General features: G+C 42.8%; 1 protein-coding gene across 5 annotated transcripts in view; it reads right to left on the bottom strand.

Moving 5' to 3' along the window:
* EDIL3 (EGF like and discoidin domains 3) overlaps positions 1-20,438 on the bottom strand; it is a 510,230-nt gene that overhangs the window by 123,737 nt on the left and 366,055 nt on the right. For all 5 annotated transcript variants that reach the window (XM_083151831.1, XM_083151829.1, XM_083151832.1 and 2 more), the window contains one exon: positions 737-892. In XM_083151831.1, coding sequence (XP_083007957.1) covers positions 737-892 — 156 coding nt within the window. The remainder of the gene's footprint in view (positions 1-736; positions 893-20,438) is intronic.

Raw genomic sequence — 20,438 nt, 5'->3', positions numbered from 1 at the left:
ATTAGCACAGTGTCTCCGTCAGTCTCTCTCCGGCTCACACACTGTGACTAACAACTGAGCGCAGGGGGGATCTGCGCGCCGCTCAGCTCAGCTGCTGGATACACAGCAGCCAATAGACTGTGTGTGTGTAGAGTAGCCAATGGGCAGGAGCCGGCAGCAGTGAGCCTGAGCCATTTCTGGACACGCAGGGGGACCGTCGGACCCAGCCACTAAGCGGTGATGTAATGTGCATGACAGAGTCGGTGGGCAGTGGCGGGTGACGAGCGGCGCTGCCGCGACATATGATAATTCATGTCTGCGGCAGTGGCGCTCGTCACTCACCGATGCCCACCCGCTTTGCCATGCTGCTATTTAACAGAATGTCAGCCTGCCTGCCGCCCTTAATTGGTGCCGCCCTGAGGCCGGTGCCTCACGGGCCTAGGCACAAATCCGGCCCTGCCAACAAGTGCTTTCTTGAGCACATGTAGATGACCTATCTAGATCTGAATATGTGATGGTGACGCGCGGGACCACACATCACTATCGCTATTGGACATATACATGAAGCGATCCATGCTTCATTTGTGAGCAATCTAGATCATTTAGAATACGCCCCAATATCCCCCTGTGTGTATGCCTCCTTAGCTTTGCATGGCAGTACTGTAGCCAGATAATTGTACAACGGTTTTGATGTGGGAAATTGGAGTGGAGAGGTGTTCCATGTCAATATAAGTCTCATTTAAGATAAATGACTTACCATATCTTCATTGGTTCGCTTTACTTTGTATGTTGACCATGACTTTCCGTCATCACTGTATGCTATTTTATACGATTTTATATATTCAGGGCTTCCTATTCTCTTCGCACCTTGAGAAATAACACCGGTGACTCTCATTTTCCTTTGTAAATTTATCTGAAAAAAAATAATAATAATTGAACCAGTTAATAACTTTAACACTACAATTGTTCTTAAAGGGATTAAATATATTCTTATTTCCATACATTTTTCTAAATATTCTTTAAAACATATGATGTAATTGCTCTGCATAATAACTAGTTTAGTATAAAATTCAAGTTTAATGTATAGCTGCAACTCTGAAAAAAATATTAGAATTTATTTATACGGGGGTACAAGGGTTCCACAAGGCCATACATATTGGAGGTACAAAAATGGATGTCAGCGTTCTTAGAACATAATGTACTATGAGACTATTTAATTGTTCAAAGTTGTACATAAGAAGGAACTATGCACCCCACTAATCAGTTATAACAGATATCCATAGTTGGTGCTTTCATATGGTCATGGAACATCTCATGGACATCAATAGTCAGCATAATTACATGCAGGTGCATTATTCAATGTTTGTTAATTAACATGAGCGATTATTTCAAATATCAGCTACTGTATAGATAGTGGCGGTTCAAGAGAGGGGAAGGCCAATGTGTGGCCTCCTTGTGATCTCCCCTCTCCTATTGGTGAATATCCTAAACAGAGCATGGCACTAGTGTCTGTGCCATCTTCAATTTCTATAGGTCTGTGAAAACATGGCACCTGCACTGAGGACCTTATTCTGATTGAGTCGGACCACTATGTGTGCGGTCGGACAGCCGATGTTTGGTGTTTGTTCTGCTGTACATGCAGGTGCTTGGAGCACAAAGGTAGGTTGACTCCATTGCCTCTGAGAGTTACGCCTCTGCCTAGTGCCTTCACTTTACCCCCCCCCCCCCCCCCCCCCCCCCCATCTACTGCAGCAAGACCCTGCATATTTATGAACGGGATGTCGGCTGTTGAAATTTTGTCGCTAGTTCCAGGGTTGGTCTTTAATGGGGGAACAGCTTACAGGAATCCCAGTGACATCACTCAAGACAGGGGTTCCCAAACTTTTTTGAATCACAGCGCCCTAGAGCATCAAAATATTTTCAAGGCTCCCCTAGGCCAAATGCTTCTTATCGAGAAATTCAGGAAAAAAATATGAAATGAAGTGCATTGTGTTAATATGTCACAGTTATCTGGTGAGGGACAGGATTTGCTTCTGTTTGTCCACATATATTATGATTGGCAGCCACCAGCACTGGTTTTGCCTGTTACATTGACCATAAATAATATGAATTGATCCTGGTCCACCAACCCAAGGCACCCCTGCAAGTGTCCTGAGGCACCCCAGGTTGCCTAGGCACACAGTTTGGGAACCACTGACTCAAGATGTAGACTAGTGGCTGCACTGACAGGAACCTGATGCTGTAGGAGAAGTGTCACACTGCAGCACCTGGCTCTGACCACTGTGGAGAAGCTGGCATTATGGTGTCACTCCCCTCTGAGGGTGACACCCAGGAATGGCCCATATCCCTTTTCTAATGCCAATGACTGTGGCAAACATAACAGATTAGCCAATTTTAAGTTTAATCATCTAAGATTATAAAACATTCCAAAACAATAAAATACACATAAAACACAATATAAATAGATGGTCTGCACAGCAGCTGCAACATAAATAATCTATATAATAAGTTGAAGAGTGTGTGTCTGTTGCATTGCTGGGACACCGTGTCACTCAGAGCCACCACATTTGGCAACAAGGTACCTCTGGACCCAGGAGAGTGCCCCTCAAAGCCGTTTTTGGGAAACTGCACTTAGAAATTGATTGCACCTCACACACTTGCACATTGGACAGATACACACAACACAACACATTCATACGCACATACATAACACACCACACACACAGAACAACACACACACCTACTGTACATACACTACAACACACACACACACACACACACACACACACACACACACAAAGGGGGTTATTTTGGTTCACTCGTTCTGACAAATTCCTTCTTAGATGGACAAAACCATGGGGGTTATTCTAGTTCATTCTTTCTGACAAAATCCTTCTTAGATGGATAAAACCATGTGCACTGCGGGTGGGGCAGATGTAACTTGTGCAGAGAGAATTAGATTTGGGTGGGGTTTTTCTTCAAAGTGAGATCTATATTGCAGTGTAAAATCATGCAGTCAGTATTTTCCCTGCACAGAAACAAAAAATCTCACCCAAATCTATTTCTCTCTGCACATGTTACATCTGCCCCCCTGCAGTGCACATGGTTTTGTCTAGCTAAGAAGGATTTTGTCAGAAAGAATGAACTAGAATAAACCCCCATGTGCACTGCAGGTGGGGTAGATGTTACTTGTGCAGAGAGAAGTAGATTTTGGTGGGGTTTTACTTCAAAGTGAGATCTATATTGCAGTGTAAATATAAAGCAGTCAGTATTCTCCCTGCACAGAAACAAAATAACTCACCCAAATCTAATTATCGCTGCACATGTTAGATCTGCCCCCCCTGCAGTGCACATGGTGTTGTCCATCTAAGAAGGAATTTGTCAGAAAGAGTGAACCAAAATAACCACCAAAAACAGTACAATGCACACCCACATACACTACAACACACACACACACACACACACACAAAACAGTACAACACACACACAAACACACAGAACACACAAAAAATAAATGCATCATACAGTATGTGCTACATCTCAGGAGTGGATGTGGAATTCATCAACACACAAGCTATCAAGACAGTAGCGGTGTGTTTCAAACAACAACACCACACCTGATTTCATTGCTGTCATCAATGCAAACACATTCTAACGTTATGGTGGAGGCTTTAACAGCAATTTTGGAAATTAAAAAAACCCCAAGGTTTTCCTGGGCAACGCCGGGCGGGTCAGCTAGATAAATATTTATCATGATGTATACTTAGTTTGATAATGTACTCATGAAATAAAAACTCTTCCTTTTTTGTTGAGATAATCAGTTTAATATGTAGCAAACAGTCTTTTTTTGGTCACAATTGCAGTATTGTAATTAAAAAAAAAATTAATTACATTTGTAATTTGCATCTCCAGAAAAAAATTATTACTTTCTTGGAGAAATGCTTAACACATCCAATCTCTGCTACATGTAACAGAATGTCATCTTAACACATACTCTAGGGAATCATTGCTTTATTCATTTCACTTTGAATTTTTATGAGATATAAGGTAGACACCTTGTATTCTGTGCTAGAGGATCATGATCAATCATTTGTATGGCATTAGAATGGCAAACAAGGACACATTAGCACTTGTCACACGCAACAATGTTCCATAAGTTCATTGCTCAAGGGCAGCCACCACCGGTCTCTGGAAGCTGTGCCCTGGTAATTAAAGGGAGATTGAAAATGTTGCTATTCGCTTGTCCTTAGAGAAAGTAATACTGGAACCTTGGAAATGTGGAGTTAGTTGGGTTGCATTTACAACATCATGTGAATGATCAATGGGAATGACAAATTGCCAAGAGGGTGGACAACTGCAGTTGCTTATACGAGATGTCTGCAGAATTGATCCATGAATCATATAAGAATACTGTACACACAGAGTTTGAAATACCTTTGAAGTTACAATAATTTGCATTAAGCAAATGATTGTAACAGAGATGTGAATCTTGTACAGCGTGCATTATATAATTAGCATCTATTAGAGGGTCTATTTAGTAAACGCAATTTGCATTTGTCTAGCTTGTTAGCTGAAGAATGCAATCTCTAAGCTATCGCCATACTTAAGTGCACTGATTTCAGTGGCATAACTAGGGCTCCGCAGCCCTAGCAGTTGCGCGGGGGAGCCAGCATCACGTGGGCACAGTGTCCCAGTGCAGTACCTGTGGCAGCTGGAGGCAGGAGAATGCGGGGGCTGAGTCAGCGGTGGCACTGTCTGCTCAGGAAGGTATGAGAAGCAGGGAGGTGCTCTCCCCGCTCTGCTCCCTTGTTGAGATGAGGTGCGCTGTCACTGCTGGGCTGTCGCAGCCTGCGCCTGCCTGTGACAGGCAGAAGGGCCAATTTCATGACGATCTCCCTCTCCCTTCCTATTGCCACACTTCACTTGATTTATACAGACTGTGGCAGGCACTGACTGATTTCATCTTTGTGAAGCATACATAATATCATCTCTTGATGTATACTTTCCTCTACCTACGTGATGTGATCGGCTGGGACCCCTGATAATTGCTCCTCCCTCTAGCTTCCATGATGCCTTGCTTCATAGGCTCCTCCCCACAGCTCTGTGTAATATTATTCAGTTTTTTACTTAAAAAGAGCCCTTGGAATGAACGGTAATTGATGTGTTCATGTGGGATTTTCTCCATCAGGAGTCTAGACTGTATGACTGGTACTGAAAGACGAATTACATGTGGTCCCTGATACACAGCAAGACAGTTTACTGACATTAATACATCAAGGATGGAATTCTCGGTTTAAAAAAAAAAGTAGATTAGCAAGGGATATGGAAGGTCAGTACAGGCCTGAGGGAAATACTGTAGAAAATATAAAGGGATAAATTCTTAAGCACAAGCAGAGATATAAAGTAAGTACGTCTAAACTACAAAAAAAATATATTATTCTTTATGATTCTAAACGATTTAGAATGGATCATCTTTGAACTCTACAGTAGACCAGACATTAAGAATGGCGGTGGAGCTGTACAGTAGGTATAGAAAACACATCTGAGCTCAAAGTCAGCTGCAAGAGATGTTTTACAATGTTTGTATAACCTTGGAGATCATACTTAAGATTTTACAACAATGCAGTGCTTATTATATTACAGTGCTGTGTTCATCATTTCTACTTAAAAATAATGGAAAAAATCATTTTTTTTAAAGAATATCATTAGGCAGACAACACTGGCTAAGCTTTTTCTTTGCTTGAAGCTTAATAAAACACAAAATCAACATGACAACACTTATCATAATTAAAGTTGCTGTTCTTTGTCTTTCACCTTTTTAATTAAAAGCCCAATACCTTGCAAAACAAATATGAAAGCAGTGTCTCACAACTGTTAATCAGTGTCACATGTGACAATACATTACGTTGGGTTATATTTCCGCAGGTACTAACACATTTCAGTGTAGCTGATGAGAATTAATTGCTTTTCAATTGTGGTTAGGAATTTAAGCTCAATATTTATAATATAGATAAATATTCATCCCATATATTACCTGTATTTGCTAATGTGCCTAAACATGATTAATTTCCTGTTTATGAGAAGCTTTAGCTGTAGCAGTATAACGGGGAAAAAAAATCGAGTAACAAATTTAAAACAAGAGCAGACATAATCAACACTGGCCCTTGGATGTTTTAATGCTACGTCCGGACAGAATTATAGTGGGAAAAATGTAATTAAAAAAGTCTAATAAACATCAAATGTAAGATATTTTATTTATATCGATTGTAAGCTTGAGAGCAGGGCCCTCCTACCTTTTGACTGTCTGTATGGGATGCAGTCAAAATCCCGACAGGGTCATAATACCGTAAAGGACAAAATCCGACATTCGGGTAAAAAAACAGTGAAAAATGCGATCGGCTGCAGTTCACTTCCAACTGTCTCCATGTCAACTGTGTCGACATTCGGGTAAAAAAAACTGTGAAAAAACCCATGTCGACCTCGCGACCTGTCGACCAAAAGTCATGTTGACTGTTTCAACTGTACATTCTATATGTCGGTATTTTGATCTTGCCAGGATTTTAAATGTCAGGATTTTGTCCTTGTCGGTATTTTAAATGTCGGGATTTTGACCTTGTCAGGATTTTGACCTTGTCGGGATTTTGTCCCATTCGGGATTTTGACCCTGTCGGGATTTTGACCGTCGGGATTTCATACCGAATTCGTCTGTATATACCCTGTTTGTTGTATCACTGTCTCCTTTGTAAAGCGCAATGGAATATGCTGTCTATATAAAAGAAACTGCTAATAAATAAATAATAGTATAGTCCAAGTACAAGTGTGAAAAACAAGGACTCAATTCAAGACATTAGTAAAATTGTACAATTTGATGTTTTGAGAATAGAAACATGTCCCTTTTTTGGGGGTGGGGGGGGGGATTTATTTAGCATTGATGTGCCACCAAACATCCTGTGTTGTTCGGCTGTGCACAATTCTGCTTATTAAAGTAGCTTAATTTTACTATGTTGGTGCCATGTTGGTGGTCATAATGTTCTAGAATAGCACATCCTGACCATGCCGCTGTTTTAATCACCGTAAAAGAGTTCATTTTCTAGAGTAGACAGAATAAGATACAACGGGCAGCAAAGGTGGAGTACAGATATACAGTAAGAGCTGAAGTTAGAACTTGAGTGATCAAGTCGTAGACTTCTGAAACCCACCTGATCACATGCAGGTAAGGGTCATGAGTAATTATAAAAAGCTGGATTTAGACTCGCATAAACGGCAAGAAGAAGAATAACTGTGTCGTGCCAGATAAACAAAATATCAGGATCTTTGATTCAAAGTTTGGACCTTCTGCCAATTTTCTTCATATTTGAATTCGCAGTGGACTGCATGCAGAAAACCGCCGCCAGGACAGAAAGAAAAGACGCTTCTTGCAAATTTGAGTGTGCATTGCAAACATGGATATTTTCACAGAAATTGAACCATTTAACAGTTTTTTTCCATTTGCGCCAGTCTAGGGCTTCCACTAATCTGCTAAAGAATCAGGATGCAAGTGGTCATTAATGGTGTCAAAGAGCCACCCAAAAAACGCCTGGGCACGCAAACACACCCAGACAAAATCCATGTTTCCACCCTTAAATGCTGGCTTTCTGTCAATCAAACTGTGGTTACTCTGTGACATCTATGCGCAGAGGCGGATTGGGCCGCTGGGAAACCGGACGATTTCCCGGTGGGCCGGACCACATTTCCTACTAAACCGCTGCTCTCCCCCCCTGGGCCGCTGCCCGGCTGTCCTGCCCACACTAAACATGGCCGCGGCCGGCCGCGGCTTTGAGCAGTTAGACGACGGCCGCCGGTCGCTCCTGGATGGCGTCATCACCGGCTACAGCTGCAGCATCTGGTAAGGTAAGCAGCGGCACCACCTCACCTCCCCCCCCCGGTTCACTAGCACTGTACTGCAGGATCCCCCCCGGCCAGTCACTACTAGCTCCAACCCGCCCCCCGGCTGGTCGCTCGCACCCCCCCCCCCCCCCCGCTGGTCACACGCAAACCCCCCCACTGCTGGTCACTCGCAAACCCCCCCCCCCCCGCTGGGTCACTCGCACCCCCCCTCCCCCCCAGCTGGTCACTCGCACCCCCCCTGTCTATGCGTATGGATATTTGTTCGCTATTTGAGCCCACGCATGTGCCATGTGAATGCTGTGCATGCACAACAGTGTGATAATAACTTGATAGGAGAATTATCTGATTAGTGATTCATGCTGAATTAGGCCCTAAGTACTGTAAATTATTCAAGACGCTAAGCAGTTCTTTCTAAGACACACATAACTTCTTCATCAACCTAAGGATGTGATGAGATTTAAGGGTGTGAAAGACATTGGCCCTTATTCTGATCGGTGCGGATATATCCGCGTGCGTTCCATCGAATGATGGGGGAGGTTCCCTTAGATGGAGGAGGCGTATTCCGTGAAAAATACACGTGCGGTCCGTTCGGACAGCTTCTTACCGCATACGGACGGAGTTGGCGATCCGTATGGAAGGCGGGGTTTCGCACGCACAGTCCTGGCCGCATAATCGGCGCCGGCCGCACCGATCAGAATAAGGGCCTTAATGAGCAAAGGAAAAACCACTGTTCCATCCTTCATTAATAAGCATGGCGCTGTATGCGATATTGTGCGGTTGGCTGTGCAGTATAGCTGACCGGAAGATGTTGCATGTGACCTGCGGGAGTGCATAACTGAGACCGCATATCAGAATATATGCTTATTAAATGACTTGCTGTTGTGCCTATATTGGCCTGATGTGTACACACCCAAAGAACCTTATTATGGTTTGAGTAGTGGAGGCTCCAGAAGAGGGGCTGCAGCACAGCCTGAAATTCAAATAGGGGAGCCATACCCACTGCCTGTAAGTCAGCTGGTTGCAGTTGCTTTAACACCTCTATTTGAATTTTGAGCTGCGCTGCAGCCCCACCTCTAGAGCCTCCTCTGGGTTTGATCCATTAGGCCTGATAAAGAGCTGTACACTAATACACTTATACTGTAGCTGCAATCCAGTAAGCAGATACTGTTTGAAAATATGAAAATGTCTTAGCCGCCAGCATTTGCATGGAGACACCCAGAGGTGGCTTTGCAGATACAAGAAACTGCTTACACAGATGCAGCATCACTCGCATTCGTTGTTACATTCAGCTGTCATAGTCCTGAGTAACTCTGTTCTCACAGAATGGCCATGGGAACTGAGATGCTCTCACTATGTGCCCAGGATAGCAGTCATGGGCTGAGAAATGCCCCCCAAATCATAGGCAAATGCAGGGGGGGGGGGTCTGCTGCACAGCTGCACTCATTAATCACTGACACATTTTAAAAGATACACAGATGGAGCTAATTAGCTAACTTGTGATTCTGTGAGGAGACCTGCAAAACATGCACTGTTGGTAGCTCTCGAGGACTAGGGTTGGCTACCCCAGGTCTAGAGAGTAGCTGCCAGGAGGAAGAGACAGGAGCTGTTCCATGAAGTGGGATATTGGGAGCTTAGAAAGTGCAGTACTGGTTCTATTATGTTTGTGTATTTAATTATTTATTATAATATGGTTAAACATTTCCAGACCACTTATCTTATTTTAATGTTTGAAACAGCCTGTACTATAGACCATCAGTACTGTTAAATATTAATACTGTATTCCATACAGTATTCAGTGTATAGAAAGACCAATTTTCAGGGCTGTTACCGCTCCCCTGGACTCCTGTACTTACTCCAATGGGCTGCAGAGTGGGAGATATTGGAGATATTACATTTGGAACTCCCCCCCCCCCCCCCCCTCTAAAAATCTTGCATTTGTTACTGAAAATGGTTGCGACATGCCTGGGTATTTGCCACCACGGTCCTTAGTCGTCCATCCTCTCTGTGACTGTCTTCACTAGTGAATCAGTGCGGATATGAAGAATGCGTAGTCAGACAATAATTCAGCAAAGCTCTGAATCAAAGCCAAAGAAAGTGCTGGTTATTATTATCAGTACTGGCATATTGCATGCCTGTCCTACTGCAGGCTCTCGCGCTAAGTTATTCTAAGTACAACATTACAAACCCTAGCCGTTGATCAGAGTCCCATGATACTGTAGCTTGCTAAATATGTATTTGAGATAACACTAAATTGAAAATGTCCAGCTAAAGATTTAGATACACAGATATCAGATACATATCTAAACCATTGCTTCTTTTTATGTCTTATTTTTGGAACAATAAATATGATGCAACCCGAAACTCAACACCGCCTTATCTAACTAAACAGCTGCGTCTATCCTCTTTATCTGAAAACAGTTGTTGCCTTCAATACATTGTTCCTCATTTACATCTGTATTGTTTTTGATGTTATCACTGGGGAAAGCGAAGAATCTAAATGTTTTATTCACAAAATTTTATAAAGAGAAATCATATTGCAGAGAAGTGAGCCTTCACGTCGAGTCTCCGGATGAATGGGAGAGATGTGCCGCTACTGATGTTATCTGTTCATTTGAGAGGGACACTAGAACAATACCAAATACAGGACATTATGAAGAGGTTTCCGCAGCGATAGCCCCTGCATGCAGGCCTGACATTACCATTACTCAGCCTAAGGCAGTCACCTAGAGTTCCAGCGCCTCAGTGGTGCATAAAGCACAAGTGAGTGATATAATATGCATGGCCATCCTTAATAGTTATATTACACACAGGGAACGGGTACCAAGTACCAGGACTGCTAGAGTTGTAGCCATACATTCAAGATGATATGGCCATGTCGCATGTAAGAGAGGAGGTGGCCCATGTGCAGGTTCCGGTTAGGCCCCCTCCTGTCCAGCGGTGCAGTAGACTGACATTGTGCCAGAGTCTACTGCGCTTGTGCAGGTCTCCAAGAACATAGCGCCATTCCACCTCTATTACGCATGTGCGTATCAGTGGATAATGGCCGTGGTGGCCATTTTCCTATTGATTTTTTTGTGTTGCCACCGCCAGACCAATGGAGAGGTGACTATAATTAAATAGGTGCAGAGTGTGGACTCAGGGACCTGTGAGCACCTCACACCTTGCACCTATTATAGATACACCAGCGCCATGTCCTTTTCGAGTACGGAACCACCACACCCCACAAAATCTTATTGCCCACCTTATTCCCAGAGCCCACATTTTCCAGTGGTGTTCCTGGGCAAACCACTCCTTCTGTATGCCTGAATTCCCCTCTTCCTTATTTTATGCATCAAAACCAACCCATTTACAGTATTCTGTTCAGTCTACTTGTAATAAAACAACTAAAACGTTTGGCCTTATTCTGGTTGGTTTGCAAAGGCAAACTCCTTATTTAATGGACAAAACCATGATGCACTGCAGGTGGTTAGGATGTAAACTGTGCACAGTGTTACATTTGGGTGACTTAATTTTTTTCTGTGCAGGGTAAATATTGGCTGCTTTATTTATAGAACTCAGTTTGAACACACCTCACCCAAATGTAACTCTCTCTGCACATGTTACATCTGCCCCACCTAAAGTGCAGCATGGTTTTGTCCATTAAAGAAGGAGATTGCTTTTTGCAAACCAACCTGATCAGGCCTTGTGCATATTTTATGGGTTTCGGCACTTTGCAAATTTCATCAATTCACCAATATTGTATAGAAGAAAGTGCCAAACGTTTATGATCCCTATCACAATATTAAAAATGAGTAGCTCTGGTGTCATCACTTGCCCTATACTTTATAATAAAAGCCTAATGCTACTGTTCGCCACTAGAAGGCACCCAATAGATCGCCATTCAGATACACACCTGCTAAACATGACAGAGTCTTGGCTCCCAGGAGCGCTGCTAGCCTCACCCTACATGGTGCTGTGCTGCTTGCTTCCAATTCCCCCCACCCAGGGGTTAAAGTGATAGAGAAATGAGTTCCCCCACCTCTGCATGATCACTTTAAGCCCTGCCCCCACTTCTTTGTGGGTGACTACACGAGTACCTACAACACGAGTACCTACGACTTGTGTGTTGCTATTTATTTTCGGGGGGTGTTGGGAAAGCAGATCTTGAAGATTTTATCACCATAGCATCGCATGAAATTGCCCGTTCTGCCATGAACTTCCATTTGTACTAAATTGCAGAGCAGTTTCACTCATCTCCGGTTATTATGGGGAAATTATTTTCCTCTGAAATTATAGTGGAAAATTTCCTGCAGACCCCCCTGAGCGTGCAGCTCCTCTTACTCATGCTGTGATAACACTGTCATCTTTTGACTTTAGATAGATTTGTACACTGTCATTTTTTATTTTTTAGTAATAAAACAAAGTCTCCAATAACCTTCTAAGTTCACAAAGTTCTTACGCAATATCAATTCCATATTCTTTAAGTAAAGTTCAAAGAAGATGCATTATATTTTACAATCTAAAAACAGCAAAGCTGGAATATGCAATCTTCAAATCTGCTTTTTATTGAAAATATGGTGTAGACAGCGATACATTTCTGTTGGTACTAAACCCTCTCTTCTACGGGGCCTGATTTAGACCTGATCGCTGCTGTGTGAATTTGCAGAGGAATGCGATTAGATAGCCACCTCTCAGGCAAAGGGGCTTATTCTGATTCACTCGGGAAGGCACAATCACTCTCTAATGGACAAAACCATGTGCACTGCAGGTGGGGCTGATGTAACATGTGCAGAGAGAGTTAGATTTGGGTGTTTTATTGTTTCTGTGCAGGGTAAATACTGGCTGCTTTTTTTTTACACTGCAATATAGATATCAGTTTGAAGTACAAACCCCACCCAAATCTAACTCTCTCTGCACATGTCACATCTGCCCCACCTGCAGTGCACATGGTTTTGTCATTAGAGAGTGATTGTGCCTTTCCGAGTGAATCAGAATAACCCACAATGTGTAATCCTGCCCTGTGCAAGTTTGCAAATGACTTGCAAATGGATCGCTGATCTGCAATTCCATTCTCAACTGTTCATCAAATGTTTTTACCAGTCTGCAGAAGTGTACGTAAGATCAAGGGCGGAAGATAATCTCACATCCCTTAAAAAAGCTAGGGCACGCTTGCATTTTTTTCTAACACTCCCAGAAAATGGCAGGTGTCCACCCCCCAAAGGCGGCCTCCATTCAGTTAAGTTGCGATGGTATTGCTGTTGCTGTTTGGCCTCTTGCATGCAGTATGATACGTACGCATGCACCGTCATTCAATAACTAATCGGTTTGCAATCTTGCACAGCAATCAAATCTGAAGAACCCTCATAATACAAAATTATATAAAACTCACAGAAATACATCAACATGGTGTAAAATAGTTACTTAATTAATTTGCACATTAAATGATCCCTTGCCAAAATCATAAACACAGAATAATAATAAAAATAATAATAATAATATGTGACAAGGATCACAAACACAGGATCTCAGATGACGACTTTGTTGTTTATTCTCAACAGCGGGTTACAGCATAGCAGGTTAGATTCATGTGGTCAGTATTACAGACAGTAGCATACCTGTACAGGGACTCTGAGCATAGCAGACTCTTAAAAGGCTCCAATGGTCCCTATGCTATAACACCACTGGTATATCACTTGAGTAGGTTCTTCCACTCTCGAGAGCAAGGTGACTCTGCCCTGGAAACCCTTATATCAGGAAATCCCAGGTCTGGATCGTCCACATTACTTTCATGTGGGGAAATGCTGACTCTGCCACAAACAATAATAATAATAATAACAATACAGGTTGAGTATCCCTTATCTGAAATGCTCAGGACCATGTGCATTTTTGATAAGGGATTATTCCCCGGACAATTTTTGAAATAATCACCTGGTCCCCTGGTGGTCCTACAATGGTCCCACAACATCCTTGGGACCGGGGATGCCGCTGAAGGGGCGTCCGGTGGTCACCGTAGACATGGGGGGGGGGAATTATGGAAACATACGGTTTTTGGAATATTTCGTTTTTGGCATATCCGGATAAAGGAAACTCCACATGTAATAAGTTGATTTATACATAAAGATATTTAACAGTAATTTCGCTTTTTACATGATAAAAAAAAATATAAAAATATCAGCCTGAATGGATATAAAATAAATAATTTAGCACAAGACCATTATCATCTATTTATATTTAACTTGCTTTAATTAGTTGGCATTCAGCTAACAACTAACATATATATATATATATATATATATATATATATATATATATATATATATATATATATATATATATATATACAGTATGATCTGTGTATGTATAGGTCTAGTTTATGGTTATATACTAAATCCAATAACTGCAAATTACTTTATGCCATGATTCAAAATCTAAACTTTGGAGAGGGTGATCACAAAGAATTAAGTCATAAACTAAAACAGCCAGAACGAAGGCATTAGAGCAGCATTACTAAACTGCACCGTTTAGCTGGAGGCTTTGCAGCAGTATCAGTATTTTGAAGTCACAAGGGATCAGCAACAAGTTCAGTTCAGAAGGTCAAATGGTCAAAACATTGTGGTTTTGACTGTGAATCTGTGGCAGATCCCATTAAATTTCAACATACTGTACAGTTACCAGCAAATCTGATGCTTAGTACATTTGGCCATAAATGTATCTTTAGTGACAGGGCTGAATTTAGAACTTACTTGAAACTTTGCAAGACATGAATTAAAACCTAGAGTTAGGTAGGAATAAACAGCGCTCCAGGACAAGGGGACCACCTCTAGCTGCACCAACCAGAAGATGTCTTGATCTGGTGTGATGGGTCCTCCTGTTGCAGACTTGTGTGTCTGTGCTGACTACAGTGTTTACTTGCCAATGTTTAATCATAAATAACCTTACATATTGGTCACATAACATGAAAAGAGTTCCGAAATATGGATATCTTGGGCCCTTATTCCGATCTAAGCGGTAACGGCCGCTTGCGGGCGTTCCGCCGATGTTTTCGCTCTGCGCATGTGCAGAGGGCACTCTGCGCATGTGCAGGCGAAATCGCCGCACAATTTTTTTTACCGCCGCAAAGGGGGTGGATAGGGGCGTGAGGGGCTACTTAGCCTCATTTCCCTATGCATACGCCCCGCGTTTCATGGGCGTTCCCATGCAAACGCGGGGCGTACGCATGGTAATGAGGCTGTGACGCATGTGTTGGGGGCGGGCATCTGACATCGCCGGATGTCAGCTGCCTGCCCCCATACATGCTTTCACACGGACAAGGGTCCGTGAGGTCTATGGTTGCGGGAGCTGGTGGAGCGTGCGGCCCTGCCTTCGATGGTCGGCGACCATCGAATGCAGGGGGCTGCTCCAAGATGGTGGAGGCGTATCCCCCGCCATTTTCATGCGGACCGCCACATGTCCGCGTACGGACGGCCGTGGCGATCCGTATGGAAGGCGGGGATTCGCCTGCACGGTCGGAGCCGCATATGCGGCTCCGGCCGCACCAAGCAGAATAAGGGCCTTGGTGTGGTAAAGGTGTGCATTTTCCACATCAAGCTACTGTATCCATATTTTGTATCTCTTTTCATGTTATTTGACCAATATGAAAGGTTATATGTGATTAACCATGAACACTGTATTTTTAATAGTACAGCGTCGTATAGCATTTTTATACCTTACAATCCACCACCTGACCACCTACACTCACCCAAGGACTGCTGCAACAAAGGAGGAACAGTGGACGCAGACAAATCTAGAACTTTGGGGTAAGTTGCTATGTTGCTATGTCCCAGTATACACCTGTATTTGCACATCACCTAACACGTCAAACATCTGTTTTATCGGAGGACACAGAATAAAGGGCACTGACTGAGGGACCAAGCACTGAGTTAACACCGACACACGAGTCTGCAACAGGAGGACCCATCACACCACCATATTACTGTACAACATGCACATCTGATACCCATTAACTACAATCAATTTCAGTCTCAAGTATTTAGACTGCTGTCATCTGGTTGGTTTGAACTAAAGGGGTGTACACACTGGCTGCATCGGGGTGATTTTCACTAAGCGATTTTGCCTAGTCAAAATCACTCAGTCGCTGCCGGAGATAAGCCAACGGCCCTCCCCAGCAGTAGCCCGCATGTACAGTCAAAATATTGTTGCCTGCAGTGTCTATATGGCCATGCAATAGCGAAGCTGCATCACTGCGGATCACTATCACCCGCTGTGTACACTTGGGGAGATTCAGGCAAACCTTCTAAGCGATTTTGACGATGCAGCCAAAATCACTTAGAAGAATCACCCCGCATGTACACTACTAAAGAACACCCACCCCACTGATCTGGGGAACTGAATAGACATTACCCATTAACCCCTTCAATGTTGTTTTTTTATAGGTCCCCACTGGGCGAGTTTTCTAGGGGAGTGCTCCCTAAAAAAAACCAGCACGCTGTTTCCGGGGCCAGGCAGCGCCGCTGAGCACTGTCTCAGCTGCTTCCCAGCTCTGCCCCCGGCAACCCGGCCCTGCCCCTGGCAACCCGGGGTGTAGTACTGTCCCGTCACAGACTGTAATACAACAGCCAATGGGCGGGGATAGGAGGAGGCGTGGCCGAGCAGAGGGAGCCAGACAGTGCTGAAGCTATCTGATTTCAGTGATCAGCACAGCAGCGCTGCCCGGCGCTAAGCAGTGGCAATCCCGATAATTTTCCATGGCTTGCCAGTCTGGGCACTGAGGCATAGCCCTGAAAATTCTCGGGATTACCACTGAAGGGGTTAAGCAGTGGACTCAACGTACACCACACATCCACCCCTATCCCCAATCCAAAGCGCACATCTTATGTATATTTAAAGAATTAAAACATGAATGAATTGAATGCCCATTACCGTCATCACCTATATTTGCATAGTACAGTTCTTGTGTCTCAGGTATCATTATGAAAGTGTTCGGTGATGGAATGCATAGCTGTCATGTCAGTAAAGATAGTTTCATTCAAGGAACATGTTTTTTTTTCTAAGGAACAACGCACTGTATAATCTAATGTGAATTAGGAGCATACAGTATTAGAAACCACACTGGGGATTCCTTGTCTGTATAAAAATGCAACGACTCCTGTATTCTTACATTACAGGATATTTTTAGTAGCTTGCGATGACATATTCCACTAACTTCATGATTTAGTAAGTTTTACAGCAACTTAAGATAAGGAAGCGATGAATTTACACTTTGGAAACAGCAGTGACATGTACAAGCATGAGAAGAACAAAATGCCTATGACAGCAGTTACACATACAGTAAGTAATTCCCACCATTATGTTCTTCTTCGATCAGTCAGTTGTAAGGTCCTGGACAGTTTACAGTACATTTAGTAATTCCCATGGAAGTTGCATGTCAAATGAGACTTAGTACTCCGAATAGCTGCAAATCACCAATGGATTGAGCATCGCCCAAATATTATTGGTACTGCATCAGTGGGAATCAAAAATTTACTAAGCATTGTCTTTTTCAAATTGCCCATTTTCACAGCAAAACCGTGTCACACCTCAATGCACAAAATCAATGCACCAGTTTTTTTTTTACAGTGTGTTGACATGGGTGAGCCATTTTTTTGCCTAAGATCCAACCAAAGTCCAAATAAAACTGCAAAAATATTGCACCACAATGTACAGTACCACTTCTACAAAGCAATGTGTGCAAACCCTAAAACATTTAGAATGTTTAATATATTTAACCCCTTCCTGACAGAGCCAGTTTTTGCGTTCCTGACAGAGCCCTTTTTTTCAAATCTGACATGTCTCACTTAAGTGGGGATAACTTTTTTTTGTTTTTACTTATCCCAGTGATTTTGAGATTGTTTTTTCGTGACACATTGTACTTCAAATTAGTGGTAAATTTGGGTCGATACAGTCTGTGTTTTTTTGTGAAAAATACCAAAATATCGTGAAAAAATGGAAAATTTAGCGATTTGCAAAATGTTAAATTTTCTGCTTGTGAGACAAATAATCTTACCACTCAAAATAGTGAATAACTAACATAGACCATATGTCTACTTTATGTTGACATCATTATTTCAACTTCCTTTTAATTTTTTGGGACACTAGGAGGCTTACAATATGAATAGCAAATTCTCAAATTTTCAAGAAAATTTCAAACACTGATTTTTTTAGGGACCAGTTCAGTTCTGATGTAACTTTGAGGGACTTGTATGTGAGACACCCCCATAAATGATGCCATTTCAAAAACTGCACCCCTCACAGTATTCAAAACAGCATTTTGGAAGTTTGTTAACCCTTTAGGTGTTTCACAGGAATTAAAACAAAGTGTAGGTGAAATTTCAAAATTTCTTTTTTTTTGCAGATTTGCAATTTTAATACATTTTTATAAGGAACACAGTACATTTTACTAGAGAAATGTGACTAAAAATTGATTCCCCCAATTCTTTTGTTTTCATAAATATCCTATATGTGGCCCTAGTGTGCACGGTGACCAAACCACAGGCTTCATAATAGAAGGAGCACCTACTTGATTTTGGAGCCTCCTTTTTATGAGATTATTTTTTAGGCACCATGTAGGTTTCAAGGCACCATAAGATGCTAAAAGTTAGGAACCCCCCCACAAGTGACCCCATTTTGCAAACTACACCCCTCAGGGAATTCATCTAGGGGTATAGTGTACATTTCAAACCCCCAGGGGTTTCACCAATTGTGGTACAACTGGGCAGTGAAAATGAAAAATTATTTTTTTTACACAAAAATGCAGTTCTGGCTCCAAATTTGTCATTTTCAGAAGGTATGAAGGAGACAAAGCACCCCAAAATCTGTGCCCCAATTTCTCCCGAGTACGGCAATGCCTCACATGTGACCAAAAAATACCAGTTGGGTGCATGGCAGGACTCAGAAGGGAAGGAGTGATTTTTGGATTTTGCAGCTCAGATTCTGGTGGAATTTTGGTGGGTGCTATGTCGCATTAGCAAGACCCCCCAAGCACCAATACAGTGGAACCCCCCCACAAGTCACCCCATTTTGCAAACTACACCCCTCAGGGAATTCATCTAGGGGTATAGTGTACATTTCAAACCCCCAGGGGTTTCACCAATTGTGGTACAACTGGGCAGTGAAAATGAAAAATTATTTTTTTTACACAAAAATGCAGTTCTGGCTCCAAATTTGTCATTTTCAGAAGGTATGAAGGAGACAAAGCACCCCAAAATCTGTGCCCCAATTTCTCCCGAGTACGGCAATGCCTCACATGTGACCAAAAAATACCAGTTGGGTGCATGGCAGGACTCAGAAGGGAAGGAGTGATTTTTGGATTTTGCAGCTCAGATTCTGGTGGAATTTTGGTGGGTGCTATGTCGCATTAGCAAGACCCCCCAAGCACCAATACAGTGGAACCCCCCCACAAGTCACCCCATTTTGCAAACTACACCCCTCAGGGAATTCATCTAGGGGTATAGTGTACATTTCAAACCCCCAGGGGTTTCACCAATTTTGATACAAGTGGGCAGTGAAAATGAAAAATTACATTTTTTTACACAAAAATGCAGTTCTGGCTCAAAATTTTTCATTTTCAGAAGGTATGAAGGAGAAAAAGCACCCCAAAATCTGTGCCCCAATTTCTCCCGAGTACGGCAATGCCTCACATGTGACCAAAAAATACCAGTTGGGTGCATGGCAGGACTCAGAAGGGAAGGAGTGATTTTTGGATTTTGCAGCACAGATTCTGGTGGAATGAATGGTGGGTGCTATGTTGCACCAATACAGTGGAACCCCCCCACAAGTCACCCCATTTTGCAAAGTACACCCCTCAGGGAATTCATCTAGGGGTATAGTGTACATTTCAAACCCCCAGGGGTTTCACCAATTTTGATACAAGTGGGCAGTGAAAATGAAAAATTACATTTTTTTACACAAAAATGCAGTTCTGGCTCAAAATTTTTCATTTTCAGAAGGTATGAAGGAGAAAAAGCACCCCAAAATATGTGCCCCAATTTCTCCCGAGTACGGAAATGCCTCACATGTGACCAAAAAATACCAGTTGGGTGCATGGCAGGACTCAGAACGGAAGGAGTGATTTTTGGATTTTGCGGCTCAGATTCTGGTGGAATTTTGGTGGGTGCAATGTCGCATTAGCAAGACCCCCCAAGCACCAATACAGTGGAACCCCCCCACAATTCACCCCATTTTGAAAACTACACCCCTCAGGGAATTCATCTAGGGGTATAGTGTACATTTCAAACCCCCAGGGGTTTCACCAATTTTGATACAAGTGGGCAGTGAAATTGAAAAATTACATTTTTTACACAAAAATGCAGTTCTGGCTCGAAATTTTTCATTTTCAGAAGGTATGAAGGAGAAAAAGCACCCCAAAATCTGTGCCCCAATTTCTCCCGAGTACGGCAATGCCTCACATGTGACCAAAAAATACCAGTTGGGTGCATGGCAGGACTCAGAACGGAAGGAGTGATTTTTGGATTTTGCAGCTCAGATTCTGGTGGAATTTTGGTGGGTGCTATGTCGCATTAGCAAGACCCCCCAAGCACCAATACAGTGGAACCCCC

The sequence above is a fragment of the Crinia signifera genome, chromosome 1 (genome assembly GCF_055691185.1).
Source record: "Crinia signifera chromosome 1, ASM5569118v1, whole genome shotgun sequence".
Taxonomy (NCBI): Eukaryota; Metazoa; Chordata; class Amphibia; order Anura; family Myobatrachidae; genus Crinia; species Crinia signifera.
The sequence above is the reverse complement of the archived record's forward strand: the minus strand, read 5'-3'. Positions and strand labels throughout refer to the sequence as shown.